This window comes from Solanum dulcamara, chromosome 1 (assembly GCF_947179165.1).
Source record: "Solanum dulcamara chromosome 1, daSolDulc1.2, whole genome shotgun sequence".
NCBI lineage: Eukaryota > Viridiplantae > Streptophyta > Magnoliopsida > Solanales > Solanaceae > Solanum > Solanum dulcamara.
Genome location: NC_077237.1, coordinates 73,552,551 through 73,571,313, shown reverse-complemented (window position 1 = coordinate 73,571,313; position 18,763 = coordinate 73,552,551). Strand labels below are relative to the sequence as shown.

At 37.4% G+C, this 18,763-nt stretch overlaps 1 protein-coding gene across 1 annotated transcript; it reads left to right on the top strand.

The window, feature by feature from the left end:
- Positions 1 to 10,544: 10,544 nt before the first annotated feature.
- On the top strand, positions 10,545 to 11,386 carry LOC129888817 (uncharacterized). Its single transcript, XM_055963848.1, has one exon. It carries the CDS (start codon positions 10,603 to 10,605, stop codon positions 11,170 to 11,172), a length of 570 nt encoding a protein of 189 aa, XP_055819823.1. The 5' UTR covers positions 10,545 to 10,602; the 3' UTR covers positions 11,173 to 11,386.
- The last annotated feature ends 7,377 nt before the right edge of the window (positions 11,387 to 18,763 follow it).

Genomic DNA, 18,763 nt, shown 5'->3' with positions numbered 1-18,763 from the left:
TCTCCGCCATAGACCAACCAAAATCTACTTCGTCAAACAGTTCCTCTTAGCTTGTATAAGTACATATACACCTTAAATACACAATCAAATATAAACTTAAGTTTAAGAGTCTCATCATATCGAAACTAAACATGAAATCAATAAAAATCAGCCTAAACTATTCAAACTGGAATTTTGGACAGCCAACTGTCTTGTATTGTTGCTCAGTTTCGAAGGAGTAAATGGGGGAAGTTGGCTTTGAGGACTCAATGAAAGTTATATAAATGTGTCTTAGAGTCTCATAAAATTTTGAATCACCCCTACAACAATTCTGTACAAAAAGATATGCCCAAAATACCAACAATAGTCCATGTAGGATTTCCAAAACAAAATCTGGGCAGCACCTCCCCTATACTTCATCACCTTTTTTCGAGAAGATAAAAGCAAAATTGGGTTTTATAGCCTAAATGAAAGTTATATCTCTATGAAATATATTTCCAAAACATCTTGAATCACTCGAAAGGAAGCTATACACAAGGAGTTATACTAATATTACTAATAGTAGTCCCATCCAAAAACAGATTTGTTAACAAGAAAAAGAACCTCCTCGCTTCCCCAAATATAAATTTTACATTGTTAAACACCTCCACTTAGTCGAGTAATACCTTAGATAATTAATTTACTGAATGAAATTGGAGGACTTACCTTGCTTCAAGCCAAATCTGTGGCTGCCTCTCTCTTTTCTCTACATTTCTCTCTTCTTTTCTCCCACTTTCTAATTGTAAAGTATAACTTATGATTAATTAGTCATTAATACATGTATATATATCCTTTTTAGAGAGTGACATGTGGCATCCCCTAAGGGTGACACATGTCCAGCCTCTAGGAGTGCCACTTCACGCCATGTCTCCAACCCTAGGCTGCCACGTGGCAGGGTGGGGTCCACCTCAAGTAGGTGTGTCACCTACTTGGTCCAAGTAGGTGCTATGCCTCCTTTTTCCTCTTCCATAGGTTCGTAATCTCGTCTCACTTTAAGAACCTATGTAATCCTTTCTACTTAAGCTCGATGTATACTCAAGTAGCTTAATTATGTAAGACATACCAATCAATAGCTTACGTAAGTAGGTTGATTACCATAACTCATTACTTGGCCTCCAACTCCTTCCAAATCCCTCTAGACCTATTCTCAACCGTCACTACTCACGAGAACTTCATAGATAACATGGATTACCTGGCAATCTTTTAGAAAAAAACCATAAAAAGAAAATTGGGGTGTTACAAATATCATGTCTCATTTGTTGTTCATACCCTCTAGCTATCTCCTTGGGATCTGATTTATTACCATTCTCTACCATGCCATCATCATCATTTTTGTCTCTTTTTTGTGATAATATAACTTTTCCTCCCACTATTGTTTTTGAAATAAACCTTATTTTTATTCATTAGAAGCTTCTTCCTTACTTTTTTCTTTTTTTTAGTTGTTTTGATCCTTTGATTAACGGTAAGGAAATCCTAATTCTTACCTTTTATCTCTTCATTTTTCTTTTAAACATCACAATTTCTTTCATCTGATTGTCGCTCCTTTGATTTACTGTTTTCAACAACCTCTTGGTTGTTAATCTTCTCCAAAATATTATCATTGTGTGTTTCTTTCTTCTCTTATATTGTCTGAACTTCAGCTTCCTGTTTTTCTTTTGCCTCGGTGCTTTTCTTTTCAACATGCCTGCATTGAATAATACAATGACCAAGAATTTTGCAATGCCTACAATATTTTGGCACATTTTCATAATTGAACTTCTGGGTGTAACCTTTTAAAGGGCTAGATTCATTCTCCAACCCAACATAAACAGAGTTAATTCTAGGCTTAGTTAAATCGACTTCGACCTTAACCTTGGCCATACGCAACTCAGTTCTGCAATCTGTAGCGGCATCCATAGAAAATGGAGTACCTATCAGTCTTACTATTTTTTTGATGTAGTTCTATGTATGAAAATGAAAAGGTAGTCCTGGTAGTAATACCCACACCAAAATAATGGGAGAATCCTCATCCGGCTTAAAATCTGGAGACCATTTCTCAATCCACATCACTTGCCCTTCAATTTCTATAGATCTTCTTCTATATCAAACATTATTGAAATCCTCTTCATTGTTGAAATCTATAAACACAGTTCAAAAATCGTGAACACCTACTTTGAACGTACCTTTTACTGAAACCTTTTACGCAAATTTAGATCTAATTTTTTAAATTTAAGGTCGAGTTCTTAAGAGTTTGCAAAAAGGGTGAGCTGGCATTCTTCAGCCATCACACCATAGTATTCACTCACCTTGAAGATAAGTGCAGGCATCCCATTATGAGTGGAGTATCTAGCTTTAACCTCTAGATTTCCATATCGATTGAGATTTGGGTGAAGATTTTGATTCGGCCAGATTTGAACAACGTTGGCAAAATTCAATTTAGGGATTTTGATTTTGTTAGGAATACTTGTTACACAGGTATAGCTCCGATGGCATATCGTTTGGCATCTCCATGAGATAGGGCCCTATGTTATGACCCACCACTTGATCTTGAAGAAGGTAGAAGAATCTAAAATCTTGGAGAGGTTAGTGGAAGACTCTAGATCCTTATAGAAGCTTGTAGAGAAGTCTTGAAAGACTTGGAATTTTCTAGAGAGTGTAGAGAATTCTAGAGAGGGACTTCTTTGTAAATATAGATGGACTTCTATAGTAAATTTTATTTATACTTAGGCCCCTTAAGGAGTAGTATAAATAGAGGAAACATTCATTTATAGAAAACCATTAAGAAATCAAGCATTCTTCCAAGTAATACAAAGACTTGTTCATAAAAGCTCTTTTGTCTTTCTTACAATCTAGCGTTCCCTTAGCAATTTAGTCTTAAAGGCTTACTTGAGCTTGTAAGATTGTGAAAGATTCATGAGTAAGTTGCCAAGTATCGTACGGAGGTCTTAGTTGAAGTCTAAGTCCGTGACAACGTGGTATCAGAGCGAGGTTCTATTAAAAGATATGGCAAGTGAGGGAGACATCAATGCCACTACTGCCACCAACGTCAAGCAAGATGTTGGAAGGAAGCACCGCAAGGGAAAGAAAAACTCTAAGAGAAATGAGGAGGTGTCACTTGAGCCTACACCAAATGAGGCCCTTACATCCTACTCACCCTCAACTATTGAGGTGAATGAAGATGATCGAGGCGAGGAACCTGTGGACGTCATGCCCGGCATGGAGTGGATCGCAAGGGTGGATGCTGCCCGACAGGCCATAGAGATATTGGGCAAGCGCTTGAAAAAGTTCGATGGCAAGTTCAAGTCTCTAGAGGAGTTCACCCTTGAGGAGAACGATAATATCTAGAAAGAGTTAGAGGTGCTCAAGGCTGCCGAGTATGGGATGAAGGAGGTGATCACTTTCTTGGAGTGTCGGCTCGTAGACGCGCTAAGTACATTGGAGACCATGAAGGCCGAGATGGCAGCACTCAAAGGAGATATAGATGCTGGGAGATGCATGACGATCAGTACGGATCGGGAGGCCAAGATTGAGGCTCCCAAGCCACCAATGTTCAAAGGTGTCCGTGATGTACCAGAGGTGGAAAACTTCTTTTGGCACTTAGAGAATTACTTCAAGTGTAACAAAGTGAAGAATGACGAGATAAGGATCAACACGGCCGTGCTATACCTTTTGAAAATGGCCATGTTGTGGTAGAAGTGAAAGGAGTCCAAGATCGGGAAGTTTCTATGCACCATCAACACTTGGGAGCAGTTCTTGGATGAGTTCAAGAAGGCCTTCTTCCCCAACAATGTCATCTATGAGGCCAAACGCAAGTTTCGGGAGCTGAAGCAAACGGGTAGCATACGGGCCTATGTGAAGGAGTTCACTACCCTTATGCTTCAAATCCCCAACCTTACAGATGAAGATATGATCTTCCACTTCACGGATGGACTGCAGAGTTAGGCCAAGATAGAGTTGGAGCACCATCAAGTCAGCACCATCGATGAGGCCATCACCCAAGTTGAAGCTTGATGGACTTTAAGCATGACAGGCATGACATGAGTAAGGGAAAAGAAACAAGGAATAGTCATGCCAAAGGTGGGGAAGATAGTGGCAAAGGCAAGAGCAATACCCTCCACACAGGAGCCATGATGCCAACAAGTCCGACGGGAGGAGGTTCGGGCGATAGGGCTACGCCGAGAGAAAGGAGCAGACCATGAAGGGAAGCAGCAACTACATATGTGGAGGTCCTCATGGCTATGCTAGGTGTCCAGAGATGAAGAACCTTGGTGCCATACTGCGGGAGCAAAAGGACAAGGAAGTGGACCAAGGGCAGGGTTCGGACACGACTCAGCTAGGCATGATTGGGCTATATGGAGCCATCACGAAGCAAGCTGAGAAGGCGAGGGATTACTCTGCCCAGTATGTTGACATATCCATCAACGGACAACCAGCTCGTGCCATGGTGGATTCTAGAGTAGAAGCCAATATTATGACCAAGACGGCGGCAATAAGGTTGGGGCTAAGTTATAGACCAAGAAACACCCGCTTGAAGATGGTTAATGCACAATTAACTCCCGTGTGCAGAGTCGCTCATGGAGTAGACATCACGTTGGACAAGTGGAAAGGTAAGACAAGCTTCACTATTGCCCCCTAGATATCTTTGATATCATACTTGGGCAGGAATTCTTCTAACGGTGCTACATAATGATCAATCCCTATCTCCAACAACTCTTGGTGATGGAAAGAGAGGGACCCTGCATGGTACCTCTAGTCAAGATGCCGAAGAAGGAAGAACAAGCCCACCTATCGGCCATGTAGCTTGTGAAGGTCCTAAAGAAAGAGGAGACGACGTTCGTAGACACCATTGCAAGCTTAGATCAAGACAATGGCACTAAGGAGACATTTTCACCTTGTATAGAGAAGGTGCTTGAAGAAAACAAGGACGTGATGTCTGAAGAGTTGCCAAGACACCTACCTCCGAGGTGAGAGGTACACCACAAGATCGAGCTAGAGCCAGGAGCAAGGCCGCCCGCATACCCACCATACCGCATGGCTCCACCCGAGTTAGAGGAGTTGAGGAAGAAGTTGAAGAAGCTCCTCGAGGCCGATTATATCCGTCTATCCAAGGCACCCTATGGCATGCCGGTGTTATTTCAAAAGAAGAAGGATGGCTCGTTGCTCCTATGCATAGACTATCGAGCGCTTAATAAGGTGATCATGAAGAACAAGTACCTTATCCCACTCATTGCCGACTTATTTGATAGACTTGGACAAGCCAAGTACTTCACCAAGGTGGATCTAAGGAAGGGCTACTACCAAGTACGTATAGCGGAGGGAGATGAACCGAAGACAACATGTATGATGAGGTATGGAGCTTACGAGTGGTTGGTGATGCCTTTCGGCTTAACCAATGCACCTCCCACCTTTTGCACACTAATGGACAAGATCTTCCACCCCTACTTAGATCAGTTCGTGGTAGTCTACTTGGATGACATAGTCATCTATAGCAACACTTTGGATGAGCACGTGGAGCATCTAAAGAAAGTGTTCCAAGTCCTGCATGAGAATGATCTCTTCATCAAGCGGGAGAAGTGAGAGTTTGCCCAACATAAAGTGCACTTATTGGGACATGTTATCATCCAGGGAGAGCTACGGATGGATGAGGCAAAAGTTTGGGCCATTAAAGAGTGGGAGATGCTCATAAAGGTAACTGAACTTAGATCTTTTCTTGGACTTACTAACTATTACTGCAGGTTCATAAGCGCTTACTCCGCTAAATCCGCTCCACTTACTGAGCTATTGAAGAAGAATAAGCCATGGGTTTGGAGCAAGGAGTGTAAGGAGGCATTTGAAGACCTCAAGGTTGCCGTAACAGAGGAGCCGGTCCTAGCATTGCTTGACTTCTCCAAGACATTCAAAGTTCATACGGATGCCTCTGACTATGCCATTGGGGGAGTATTGATGCAAGAGAGGCACCCTATTGTCTTTGAGAGCTGCAAGCTGAACGTGACAGAACAGTAGTATACCATACACGAGAAGGAGATGACATCCATCGTCCATTGCCTATGCACGAGAAGACACTACTTACTTAGCTCCAAGTTCTTAGTCAAGACCGACAATGTGGCCACTAGCTATTTCCAGTCACAAAAAAAACTCACCCTGAAGCAAGTGAGGTGGCAATACTTCTTAGCCGAATTTGACTACGAGCTAGAGTACAAGCCGGGCAAAGGCAATATTGTGGCCAATGCCCTTAGCAGGAAGTTTGAGCTGACTGCCATCACCACAGTACATTGTGACATCCAAGATGCAATCAAGGATGGTCTGCAGCATGATCTAGAAGTAAAGAGGCTTATAGAGATAGCCGCTCAGGGCAAGAAAAGGCACTTCTGGGTAGAAAATAGACTCTTTCTTACTGCCGGGCGAAGGATATATGTGGTGAAATTCAGAACTATCATGCGACAGATCATGAAGAAAAGCCATGACATGTTGTGGGCCATACATCCAGGGCAGTGTCGCGCAAGGGCCTTAATTGAGGCAATTTACTACTGTCCACGCATGCGAGATGATATCGAATTCTATATGCAGACTTGTCTTGTGTGCCAATAAGACAAAGTGGAGCAGCGTCAACCAGGGGGACTCTTGGACCCCTGCCCTTAATGGAGCATCCATGAGAGAGCGTGACCATGGACTTCATCACATTCTTGCCAAAGTCTGATGGGTATAGGAGAATTATGGTCGTGGTGGACAGGTTCTCCAAGTATGCCAGTTTCATGCCCGCCACGGCAGGTTGCACTGCTAAGGAGGCTGCCAGCCTATTCTTCAAGAATGTGGTAAAGTATGAGGGATTGCCAAGGCACATCATTAGTGACAGAGACCCACGCTTTATCAGGAACTTTTGGAGAGAATTGTTTGAGATTCTTGACACGAAATTGCACTTCTCTACTAGTTTCCACCTATAGACCGACGGACAGACGGAGCGAGACAATGCCTTGCTGGAGTGCTACTTGAGACACTTTGTGAGCTCACATCAGAAGGATTGGGCGAGGCTGCTGGACGTATCCTAATTCTCATACAACTTGTAGCAGAGCGAGGCCATAGGACGGACACTATTTGAGCTAGCCATAGGCCAACAGCCACAAACTCCACATTCACTACTGGCCACGTTTGAAGGTAAGAGTTTGGGGGCCTATCACATCGCCAAGGGCTTTGAGGAGCAACTCGACACTACCAAGTCTTATTTGGACAAGGCAACGAAGAAGATGAAGAAGTTTACCGATCGCAAGCGTCGTCCCATGGATTACCAAGTTGGAGACATGGTCTTGGTCAAGTTCAACCCGAGGTAATTTAAGGCATTGCAAGGTATGCATCAAAACTTAGTGCGAAAGTATGAGGGCTCATTCAGGATAGTTGCCAAGGTTGGAAAGATCTTATATTGGTTGGAACTACCACCGCATCTTAAGGTTCATCTCGTCTTCCATGCCAGCGTCCTCAAGCCGTACCATGAATACAAGGATGATCCTAGCCGAGGAGAATCAAGTCGGGCGCTACTTACAGTCACCGCCTCCCATGATTGAGACATCGAGGTCATTGTGGACTACCAAGCCAAGCAGAAATAGGGACAACAGGCCACTGCCATATTCTTAGTCCATTAGAAAGGACAATCTTCGGAGGAGGCCACCTGGGAGAGATATGAAGACCTTTGGCAGTTCAAAGACAAAATCCAGGAGTTCTTGCAGCAGTAGTGCGCCGCGGTCGTCGCCACATCAGGTGCGGGAGAGTGTTATGACCCGCCACTTGATCTTGAAGCAGGTAAAAGAATCTAGAATCTTGGAGAGGTTAGTGGAGGACTCTAGATCCTTATAGAAGCTTGTAGAGAAGTCTTGAAAGACTTGAAATTCTCTAGAGTGTGTAAAAAATTCTAGAGAGGGACTTCTTTGTAAATATAGAGGGACTTGTATAGTAAATTTTATTTACACTTAGGCCCCTTAAGGAGTAGTATAAATAGAGGGGGCATTCATTTGTAGCAAACCATCAAGAAATCAAGCATTCTTTCAAGTAATACAAAGCCTTGTTCATAAAAGCTCTCTTGTCTTTCTTACAATCTAGCGTTCTCTTAGCGATCTAGTCTTAAAGGCTACTTGAGCTTGCAAGATCGTGAAAGATTCGTGAGTAAGTTGTCAAGTGCCGCACGGAGGTCGTAGTTGAAGTCTAAGTTCGTGACACCTAGCTCTGACAGGGCCGAAAGAGAACAAAGAGACTGTTAGAGAGGGTAACGGTAATGTGTACGGAGAGAATTTTTATGAAGCAAAGAATTTTGTTAAGATCCCAAAGGTTAAACCTTTTGCCTATTTGTGGGAATAACTAATCAAAATATCTGTTATGAGTCTCAAAATTGTAAACAACAAATATAAAATAAAATTGCTTTTTATAATAAACGTTGGAGTGAGCTTTACCAACGATTAGTTCTAGTTAGCTAGGCGCTAGCCATGCAAGCAAAGACAAGGTTTGTATACTTAGTTTTTATTTGGTATAGAAAGATATTTATATTAAAAACTTAATATGCATCATTACAAAGAAATCATTACAAGGGAGTGGCAGTGCTAGACTGCAATTAGTGTTTGATAGAGGAGGGGTTAGTATAGTATTATTACTATTACAAAAGTTTCCATCACAAGGTGGCTTTGTAATTCTAATAAAAAAAGTTTCAGCTTTGTCTGCCTCTAGCTTTTTCAAGACAAATATTGGTGAAATTTTTCAGCAAAAAAAAGGAATTTGCTTGTGACAGCGCGATACCCTCCTTTGCAAATGCATCCGCCACTCTATAGCTATGCTGTATTGGAGGTTCCCCAGACGGTATAGTAGATCCCAATCAGATAAGATATTGACGTAAGATGGATGATTATTTGATATTAGATTTGTAATTTCCTTGCAGTATGTATGGATTTCTAAGGGTGTTTGGTTCCTGTTCAGTGCTTTTTTTAGTCCCTGTAGTAAGGCTAATAGTTCAGTTATCACACTATTCATGCTATAGAGGTTTCCCATGTATCCCACTATCCATTCCCCATTCTTGTGCCTAAACGCACTTCGAATCCCCCCTTGGTATTTAGTTTGTAACCATTTTGTGGAGGTTTCCGCTTGATATAGTTAATTATGTACTCTCTAGGATTTCTTGGTTACATACCTTTTGAAACCTAATTTCTTCAGGACCACAACTAATAGAAAAAAATATGATTAATATAATTAGATGCTTATCTACAGTAAAGTATTAAGTATATATAATTAGATGTATATCTATTTTATCAATATAAATTATAGTGCAGTAATAACACTAATTCATTTTTAATCAAAAATTTTAAATTTAAATCTATTCATGTCACAATATATACTAACAAAATGTGGCACAAAAAAGTGTAAAATATCTGAAAGTTGTAGAAATTATTATTTACTATATAAAAAGAAAAGTTTAAAGAATTACAATATGCTAGTAAATAAATCGTGAAGTACCACTTTGGATATGGGGCCTCTGTAAAATCATGGGAAAACTGTAGAAAGAGAATAAAATAAAGAAAAAGAAAAGAAGCTATAGGTTCTCATGATTGACACTCCCACAATAAACTTTATTTTTTATAAAAAGAAGGGACACGTGTCATGGAAAACCTACCTTGTTAAGTAAACTTTCAATCAAACAAAACAGTTGCTAGGGTTTTGGAGCTACCCTTTCAACCCATATTCTAGAAGTTGGGAAAAGATAAATGTATCCAAACAAAAAGTTGCAATAACGTACCAACATTAATTTGTTATATTTAATTTATTTATTTGTTTGTTTGCTTCCTTTTTGTTCATTATAAAATATCTTAAGATCAAATTTAGATACTATCCTCCCCACAACTAAACAAATTAACCTAAATAGCATTATTATTGTTCTAAGTGACTTAATTAACAATAAAGTACTTTCAGTTTTTTTTCTTATTTGATGTTCGATATTTATTTTAATGTTTGACTAATCCAATGAAAGTTGAAAAAGATACATTTCTATCAAATATGATTTCATTTTTAAGACTTAAACCTGAAATATATGATTAAGGATGAAAGAATACATGTCACGTTACAAGTTTCGTTAACCACAAGATCAGTGCGAAAGACATGTGCTAGATAATTTAATTCGGAGCATATTCTGGTAGTATCAATTATTTGAAAATTAATTTAGTAATGACTTTTATTAGAGTAAAATTCATATGGTTTGAAGTGTTAATTTAAGTGGGAAATTGTTGAATGGGGAGCAGTAAAGAAAAAGAGGTGTTTAATTGGGACTTACGTACGTGACCAAATTTAAATTTCCATGAGGAAAAATTAATCACACAATTGATTAATTTGGGAGTGACAGTGACCTAAAGCAACCAGTACCACAAATAATTGAGTCAATTAAATATTCGATTTTTATTCGAAAATATCAAATGGACCCTTTCCTTAACTGCTCACTTTAACTTACACCATAGTAACGTTAAACTGGTCCACTATATATACCCCTTCATATACTTTTGCCTTACCAATTCAATTACCAACAAGAAAAACATAACATACAAATAAAGTCTATAAATTTTTATTTATAAGATATATTGAGATATGGATCAAAATTTGGCAATCGTAGCAAAAAAGTTTTGGAAAATAGTTCGAGTAGGTATGTGCATGCTAAGAAAAGGCATATCAAAGAAGAAAATAATGCTCGATATCAAATTAATGATGAAGCGTAGGAAGATTGGTAGTTACAAAGCGGCCGTCCAAAATCTCATGTTTCACTTCCACCACCACCAAACTCGTAACCGTCAGTCGTACCACGTGGAGAGTAGTAATTTACCATTTTGTCCTCCACATAAGGATGAGTATTATGAGTTTAGCTGTAGTAGCAGCCCAAATTTGGACAACAAAAAACAATACACTAGTACTGAAGAGGATGTTGTCGTCATGAATGCGGCCGTAATGAAAGCATTGGAGATGATTAAGGGTGAAACAACGTCACCTGATAATTATTTTCGTGGGTTCGGGAGGCAGCTGAGGGTTACTGATTCGCCTTTTCCAGTAAGAGATGAGGTGGAGGAAGAATCGGATAATTATCATGTAGATGAGGCAGCTGATGAGTTCATTTCAAAGTTTTACAGAAATTTGAGAAGACAATCTTCCCTTTCTGCTTCATAATGTTGCAACAATATATGTATGTTTTCTTGATTTGCAAAAGCAATCCTATTAGATTTTTTGCTTTTGTGTGGGGTATGGTACGTAGCTAATACTATAAACAAGAAATATTATGAAGATCATTGGGAGCTGAGAATATTAGTATTGTATTTGCTCAACGTTCACTAATAAAACTAAATCAGAATTTAGTGATTGATAAATTTTATAGCAGTAAAAATTTTATTTATGTGTTTTTTCCTGTTGTTGAAAAACTGTTCTAAACTATTAATTTTTTTTAAAAAGAAAATCGAACATTTTTTCAGCCAAACGTCATTGCCCTGTCGCTCTTTATGGGAGTTAATTTTTTGCTATGCTAACTGGGTAGAAAACAGTTTGATATTCTCCAACAAATTGAAAAAAGTGTCCTTTTACATTTGAATATATAGACATGATTATCCATTAATTGGCTGAAATATTCTATAATTTGATACAACACAAATCATAAAATTAAATAATACCGTTGGCGAATATTCCAATATCCAAATATCTCTAAGAAAACATTCTTCGTACAGAACTTAGTCCTTTTTGTTCCTTTTGGGGGCGATTGAACCCCTCGATCAGCCCATGGCGGCAAAAGGGGAGCCGATGAAGTAATTTACCAAAACGTCAGCTATCATTTTTAAAAGCTTCTGACTACTATGGAGTGATGGCTGAAGAGTGTAGATACACAATTAATGTAGGAAAATTCGGAGTGAATAAGTTCATTTTTGACTATTTATTAGCGGGACATATTAACTTGCAGTTTGCACGCATTACACTACACCAAAATAGGCTTTTAATGGCAATAAATTTTGTAAATATTGCCGCAAAAACATGTCATTGCATCCAATGTCGCGAAAATATTTATAGTTACATTATCTAGAGTGCCGGTAAATGTAGAGAAATAGCATAAGAAAAATATAATTGGGGAGACTTTTTACTAGTCCAAGATCGTTGACTATGATCGGAAGATTCAACTAAAGAAGAGGAAGCTAGAAAGGAAAATGTGTATTTTGATAAGACAACTTTGTTATGAAAGAAGACACTTTTATTTTTGTTGTTTTGGATTTTGTTGGGTTTGTTACAAATGTGTAATGCCACCCCTATTTATAGTTGTGTAGGGATGATTCTAGATACTAAGAATCTAGAGTATTCTAACCTCTTCTACAAATATTTTCCTCAAATATCTAATACTCTAGACAATCTAGATTTTTCCTAAGAACAAATATCTTGTTCTCTAGAATATCTACACTTTTCTTAGATACAATAAATACTACATATATTACTCTACATAATTCTAGAAGATTCCACTAAATATCTAGAATTGTTTGTACCTCAAAAAAATCATCTTTATTTTTCAAAGTCCCACTTAAAGTGATTTTTTGGAAGCTATTCCAAGCTTGTCACAAAGGAACTTACGAACTTTGAACATATCTTTGGTGAAGATCTCAACAGTTTTCTTCTGACTCCTCTTAGTTCTTCAAATGATGAAGGTCTTTTATAACCAATTGGTCCTGCAAAGAAACAAGAATATGTATTCATAAACTTTTTATTTCTGTAACATATCGATAGCCTTTGCGAATCAAGTGAGTCAGAGCTTTGTCGAGTTTCATGTTGTTGAGTTCTCGAGGTCCTCCTTTCTCTTAGCTTTCTGATAGTTGTACTATCTAGATAAACATCTGCGATGGGCAACTTTGAAACTCCGGGGTTCAAGATTCTGAAACCTGCTCCTTCTAACTCAACTCCATAACAGAAGGAGATTTCATTTGTATCAGCCCCCTCATTTGAGTCATTGATAGTCTGATCATCAATTTTCTGTGAAGCCTCAGCATCATAATAGGATCCACCATCAAAGTTTTTTTCTAGCTCTTCAATAACCAGTTTATCAGCTTCAGGACTTTCAAAAATTATGTTGTTTGTCTCTCCTCCTGAAATTTGGCCTTCAAAGTCAGCTTCTTTATGTATTTGATCATCAACTTCTTCATTTGTTTCCAATGTTTGCTCTAAGACGATCATTGATCTTGATATGACAAATAATTGACTAGAGACATCAACTTCTACTACTTCTTCTGTAGTGCCTTCTCCGTAAAGGTCACCACTAGCATATATTGTTTCAAACACTGTTTGTTTAGGATTTACTTTAAACCTGTCAACTAGGTCGGTTGGCCCCCTAATTGCTCCCCTAAGATCGGCCCATTAAGGGCCTGGCACGGGGGAGATCGGACCGGGTATCGGCCCAACAAAAAAAAGTTGGGCTGGTCTAGTTTATTTTTGGCTTTGGACCGGTAAGACTAACCCAGTAAGGGATCGGTACCGGCCCGGTTCACAATTTTTTTTGTTCTGAAATTAATTTTGGGCTACAATTTTAAAAAGAGCTATTGGGCCTTGCCCATTTGTTTTTTTTAAAAATTATTAATCAAATTTTTTTCTATAAATACCCATAACATTTAATTATTTTTCCTACCAACAATCATCTAATTTTCTCAATTTCTCTGTAATGACCCGTTAGATCATTTTGAGAACGAGTTCCCTTCCTTTCATAGAAGACCGCTTTCAAAATTTAAGTTAAAATTTTTGAACCTTTCGGTAACTTCGGTTAATTAGTTGAGAGATAATTTTAGAGAATTAATTTAATTGGTGGGATAAAATGATAATTTAGTTAATATATTATACCACTTGTTCCATAACTATTAAAATAAGTTAATAGGATTTGTCACTTTTGATTCATAATTAATTAAGAAAAGGAAGAGAAGGGAGAGTAGACGAGAGCGACGACGTCGACGGAGTGGCTGCGCATTTAGGTGAGTAGCTACTACCTACAATCATTCTGATGGTAGCAGAATGGTCGGACCTATGCTATCATTGTTACTACATTTATTGGTCGGAATAACAATAAGTAGGAGATTTTGCAATGGTGTAACATCTGATCATGACATTGGTGTGATTTACTTGGGTTTATTGTCTCTTACCTTTATTTTTCTGTGGGAGTACTTTAGCACTCAAGCTCCAACTGTATGTATGGTTTTCAAAATTGTTAAGCCACTAACTAAATTATTTTCTGATATGTTAGTCACTAGTTACTTGCTTAAGAACAAATACCTCATATTCTGAAACTTCAAAGATTGTTAAAACCAAGATTTAATTGGGTAAGCATTGGAAGAAATTCCATAGGATTGATGGACAAAATGTAATTGGGCTAATGTTCTTTTCTTTGTGGTTGACGTTACTGGTCCATAATTAATTGATTTTAATCTTGGATTCTTCTTCTTGGTTATCATATTATGATCTAAGTTCAAGATAGATGTATATAGATAATTAAATATTAGGTGTATTGTATTATATGAATTCTGTTAGATTTATGATATTTGACTGAATTAAGACTTAATCCTAGGCTTAGATTATTTTTTTTGGAAAATACAAGTTTTGACCTGTTAATTGACATCAATATTAGGAACCTGATAATAGACTTGAGTGAGTTTTCGGGTTTAGGCTAGATATATATTAATATGGATAGTGTTAGTTTCAAATTCTTATTGTGACTACTTATTTGACTAGATTACGTTGATTTGGAGGCCCAACGAAAAGGGAAGGCTCAAGTCCCGGAGTGATTGCTTGATTAATTAAGGCAAGTGAATTTCTAAACCTCAGTTTAAGTTTGTAGATGCTTGTATTTCCATGTTATGGGTACTGGAGAGTAATGAGAATTGGATTGGGTTATTGACTGTATGATTGGCCTAAAAATGGAGATGAGGAGTATAAAATGGTAATCTAATGACATGTATTGGTGGAATTGATATGTTGTGATTATGAATTTATTTTGGACATGTGAAATGACAATGTTGATGCGAGATAGGAAAAAAATATTGTTGTTGTCACGTTATTATCGTGAATTATATGAACATGAATTGATTGCATTGGTTCTGACATATTGTGTTGAAACTGCAAATGATATGAAACAAAAAGGGTCAGACCACATGCTCCGTGGCAGGTATTATGAAATAAAGGGGTCAGGCCACATGCTCCGTGGCAGGATATATATATTGAGGGGATGGGCCACACGCTCCGTGGCAGGTTACATGGACAGAAATGTCCTCCATGGGTTTCATACTATAATTCAGCGGATGTGTACCGATAGGACAGACATGCATCATCTCATTGCATTGCATCGCATTTTGTTGATATTTGTAAAATTCGTGGTTACCACTTATTGATCTGTATATGCTGAACTTGATTTGATATGATTCATTAATGAGACTATTGATGAGTATTCGTGGACTGTATTTGTCACGACCTAAGCCCAGGACCTAGATGTGACATGGCGAATGAGGAACCCGAAAGTACCTCAAACAAGCCTCTTAGCATTCTTTTAGCCTTTCATAGGTAATGATGATAAATAAACAAGCGAAAATCATAATAATAAATTTTCAACTTACATATGTCCAACAATACCTTTAACTATTTGATTTAACGGGGATAAGACAAGTCCCTAGCTCACCCTTAATCATAATAGAAGAAATGTCATAGTAAAATATCTTAACATATCATAAGCTAGAAATATAAAGGAGTATTGTTCCCGGAACATGGGAACTCACCAAAAGTAGTCTTCAAACGAAGTCTCAACTAGCCACGTGGAGGAGAACGAGAAGGAGCATCGATCCCTACATGGTGATATCATGTAGGCAAAAGAGTATGCGTTAGTACTTTGAATGTACTAAGTATGTAAAGATGCATGAACATTGAGGAAACATTATAATATTTATGTAATATGAAACATAATGTAATACATGCATAATAAATCATATAGATATCTTTTAAAACATTCATTTTGTGGGAAAATAATCATAACCGACATTTAAGACCATGCGAGCTATTATATGGAATCCAACATAACCCCCTACGTTGGCCGGAGAGACTACTTGCCAGGTAGAACTCCGTCAACTTCATTCATTTCTTTAACTTTAATTTTAAGGGCTATTTATGGATCCATTAGCCTAAGCCTACAAGGGCTCCTATGTTGGCACATATTTAATGAGACAAGGGGTTGCTACTAGGATTCCCTTACCGAATCCCACCTCAATGAGCCATTCGATGCTAAGTCAATCTCACGGAATAGTTTAATACTTTAAAATAGTCATAACATATAGCTTGAGAATTCAAAACATCATATTCGATAGAATAACTCATTAAAATATTTGGTAATTCAAATATGCAAGAATTTTCTTTATTGCATAAAGAATCCATCATTCATATCATTTCATCATTCTTTTATTTCATAAGACTCCCTTTTGATCATATATATTGCTTTTATAAACATTCATTTGGATTCAAAGCTTTCAAGTCAAACTTTATTAAAAATATATTAAAACTAGGTGGGATCAAATCACTTCAACTTGCAAATATGTATGTAAATAAATATACATAAATACTTTAAAATTCATTAATTAAAAATTATGATTTAAATAACCCACCATGAATTTCAAGAACCTTTAAATAGATAAATAGAGAAATTACTTGCAAACCATCAATTCATACATATGAAATTATGTTGCATCAAAATAGATCAATAATCATTAATTTAACTATAATTCATACTACTAAGTAAAAATAAGAATTACTATAAGAAAATATTACTTGAAATCAAGAGACTTAATTGAAATAGTTTTTGGACTATATGGATGGAAGAACTCATGGATAAACACCCACATAACTTAGAGTAAAGCTTAAAGAAAATAAATATAATTTATCATATAATCAAAATAATTTAGACATGAGAGTGGAAGGAATACTCTCATTGAATCCTTACATACCTGGAATCCGAAGCTTTAGTTGGGACTCTTGAGTCCTAGCTTCTCTCCTCGCCGGAATGTTTTGTGTACTACCCGGACTATATGAATCACCGGAATAATATTTTTTCACTACTAAGAACTAAAACTATATTTGAGAATGTGTAAAGAAGTGTATAGAGAGAAGATTTGCTTGAAAAAACTTGATGAATAAAATAAATAAATAAGGTGGATATTTATAGGTGGAAAAGAGTAATCTAACAATAAATAAAATAATTATAAAGAAAAATTTGAAAATTTAATGGAATATATTTATGTCATGGATGATGTTAAATGGAGGACAATTTATGTCATGAGTGATGTCAAATGTATCTAGATCTTTCTATGGTAGGTGAAATGAGTTATCTTTGACAGAATACTCTTTTTCGGAGCTGCGTTTGAATAAGATAAATTCCTTATTAGGATTTGGTATCTTTATAAGAATTGTAGATATGGAAGTCTAGTTTCATATCGTTCAAGAACCAACCAATTTGGATAAACCTACTGTGAGATATAAGTTTTCTTCTATAAATACTCCTTTCCGTCACAGCATCCTACCTTACAAAAATTAATTTATTTGACCTACTTATCCTTCGAAACTTAAAATATAGTTACAAAAGTTGTAGGTAATGATCTTGTGGTTACTCAAAAATTTAAATCACCCAATTTGGATATTTCTATAAAAAGTTATGCCCAAAATACAGAGGCTATATCATGTTTAGACGAGAATTGAAACATCGTATACAACGTTTTTAGGGGATGTTACATTATCTCCCCCTTGGGAACATTCGTCCTCGAATGAGAAAAGACTTATCTTGAGTAGAGTAGAGTGTTAACAAATAACCTATCATTAATGCAATAGTGTAATTTAAAATATCGTTTAAAACATATTTCATAATTTTGCAAGCATATGACAAGAAAAGTTGAGATGTAAAGATTTCAAGTAATTGAGCAAGGGAAACTTAATACCTTAGGTTTGGGTAGAGGGGAAAAGATGAGGGTATCTCTTAATCATATCCGCTTCCGCTTCCCATGTTTCACTTTCTATTTGTTGATTCCTCCAAAGGACTTTAACAGATGCAACTTCTTTGTTCCTCAATATCTTAACTTGCCGGTCTAAAATTTCCACAGGAACTTCTTCATAGGTCAAGTTTTCTTCAATATTCACTACTCCCATAGGTACAATGGAACTAGGATCACCCACATGTTTTTTCAACATAGACACGTGAAACACCGAATGAACCATGGCCATATCCAATGGTAATTCCAACTCATATGCAACCTTACCAACACGTCTCACGATTCTATAAGGCCCTACATATCTAGGTCTCAATTTATCTTTCTTTACCAAATCGAACCACACCTTTCATAGGTGAAACCTTTAGATACACCCAATCGTCCACATTAAACTCAAGATCCCTTCTTCTAGTGCCAGAATAGGACTTTTGATGACTTTGAGCCGTCTTCAACCTTTCTCTAATGATCTTCACCTTCTTTAAAGTATCAAGTACCAAATCGGGGCCCAACAAGGTCTTCTCGCCTACTTTGAATCAACCAACTGGTGATCTACATCGTCTCCCATACAAAGCCTCAAACGGTGCCATCTCAATACTTGAGTGGTAACTATTATTATAGGCAAACTCGATGAGATGTAGATGATCATCCCAATTCCCTTTAAACTCCAATACACAAGCCCTTAACATATCCTCTAGTGTTTGAATCGTCCTTTCGGCTTGCCAATCTGTTTGAGGATG

Excerpts from the sequence above, each read along its gene's own strand:
- LOC129888817 (XM_055963848.1), top strand. The coding sequence starts at position 10,603 with ATGGATCAAAATTTGGCAATCGTAGCAAAAAAGTTTTGGAAAATAGTT.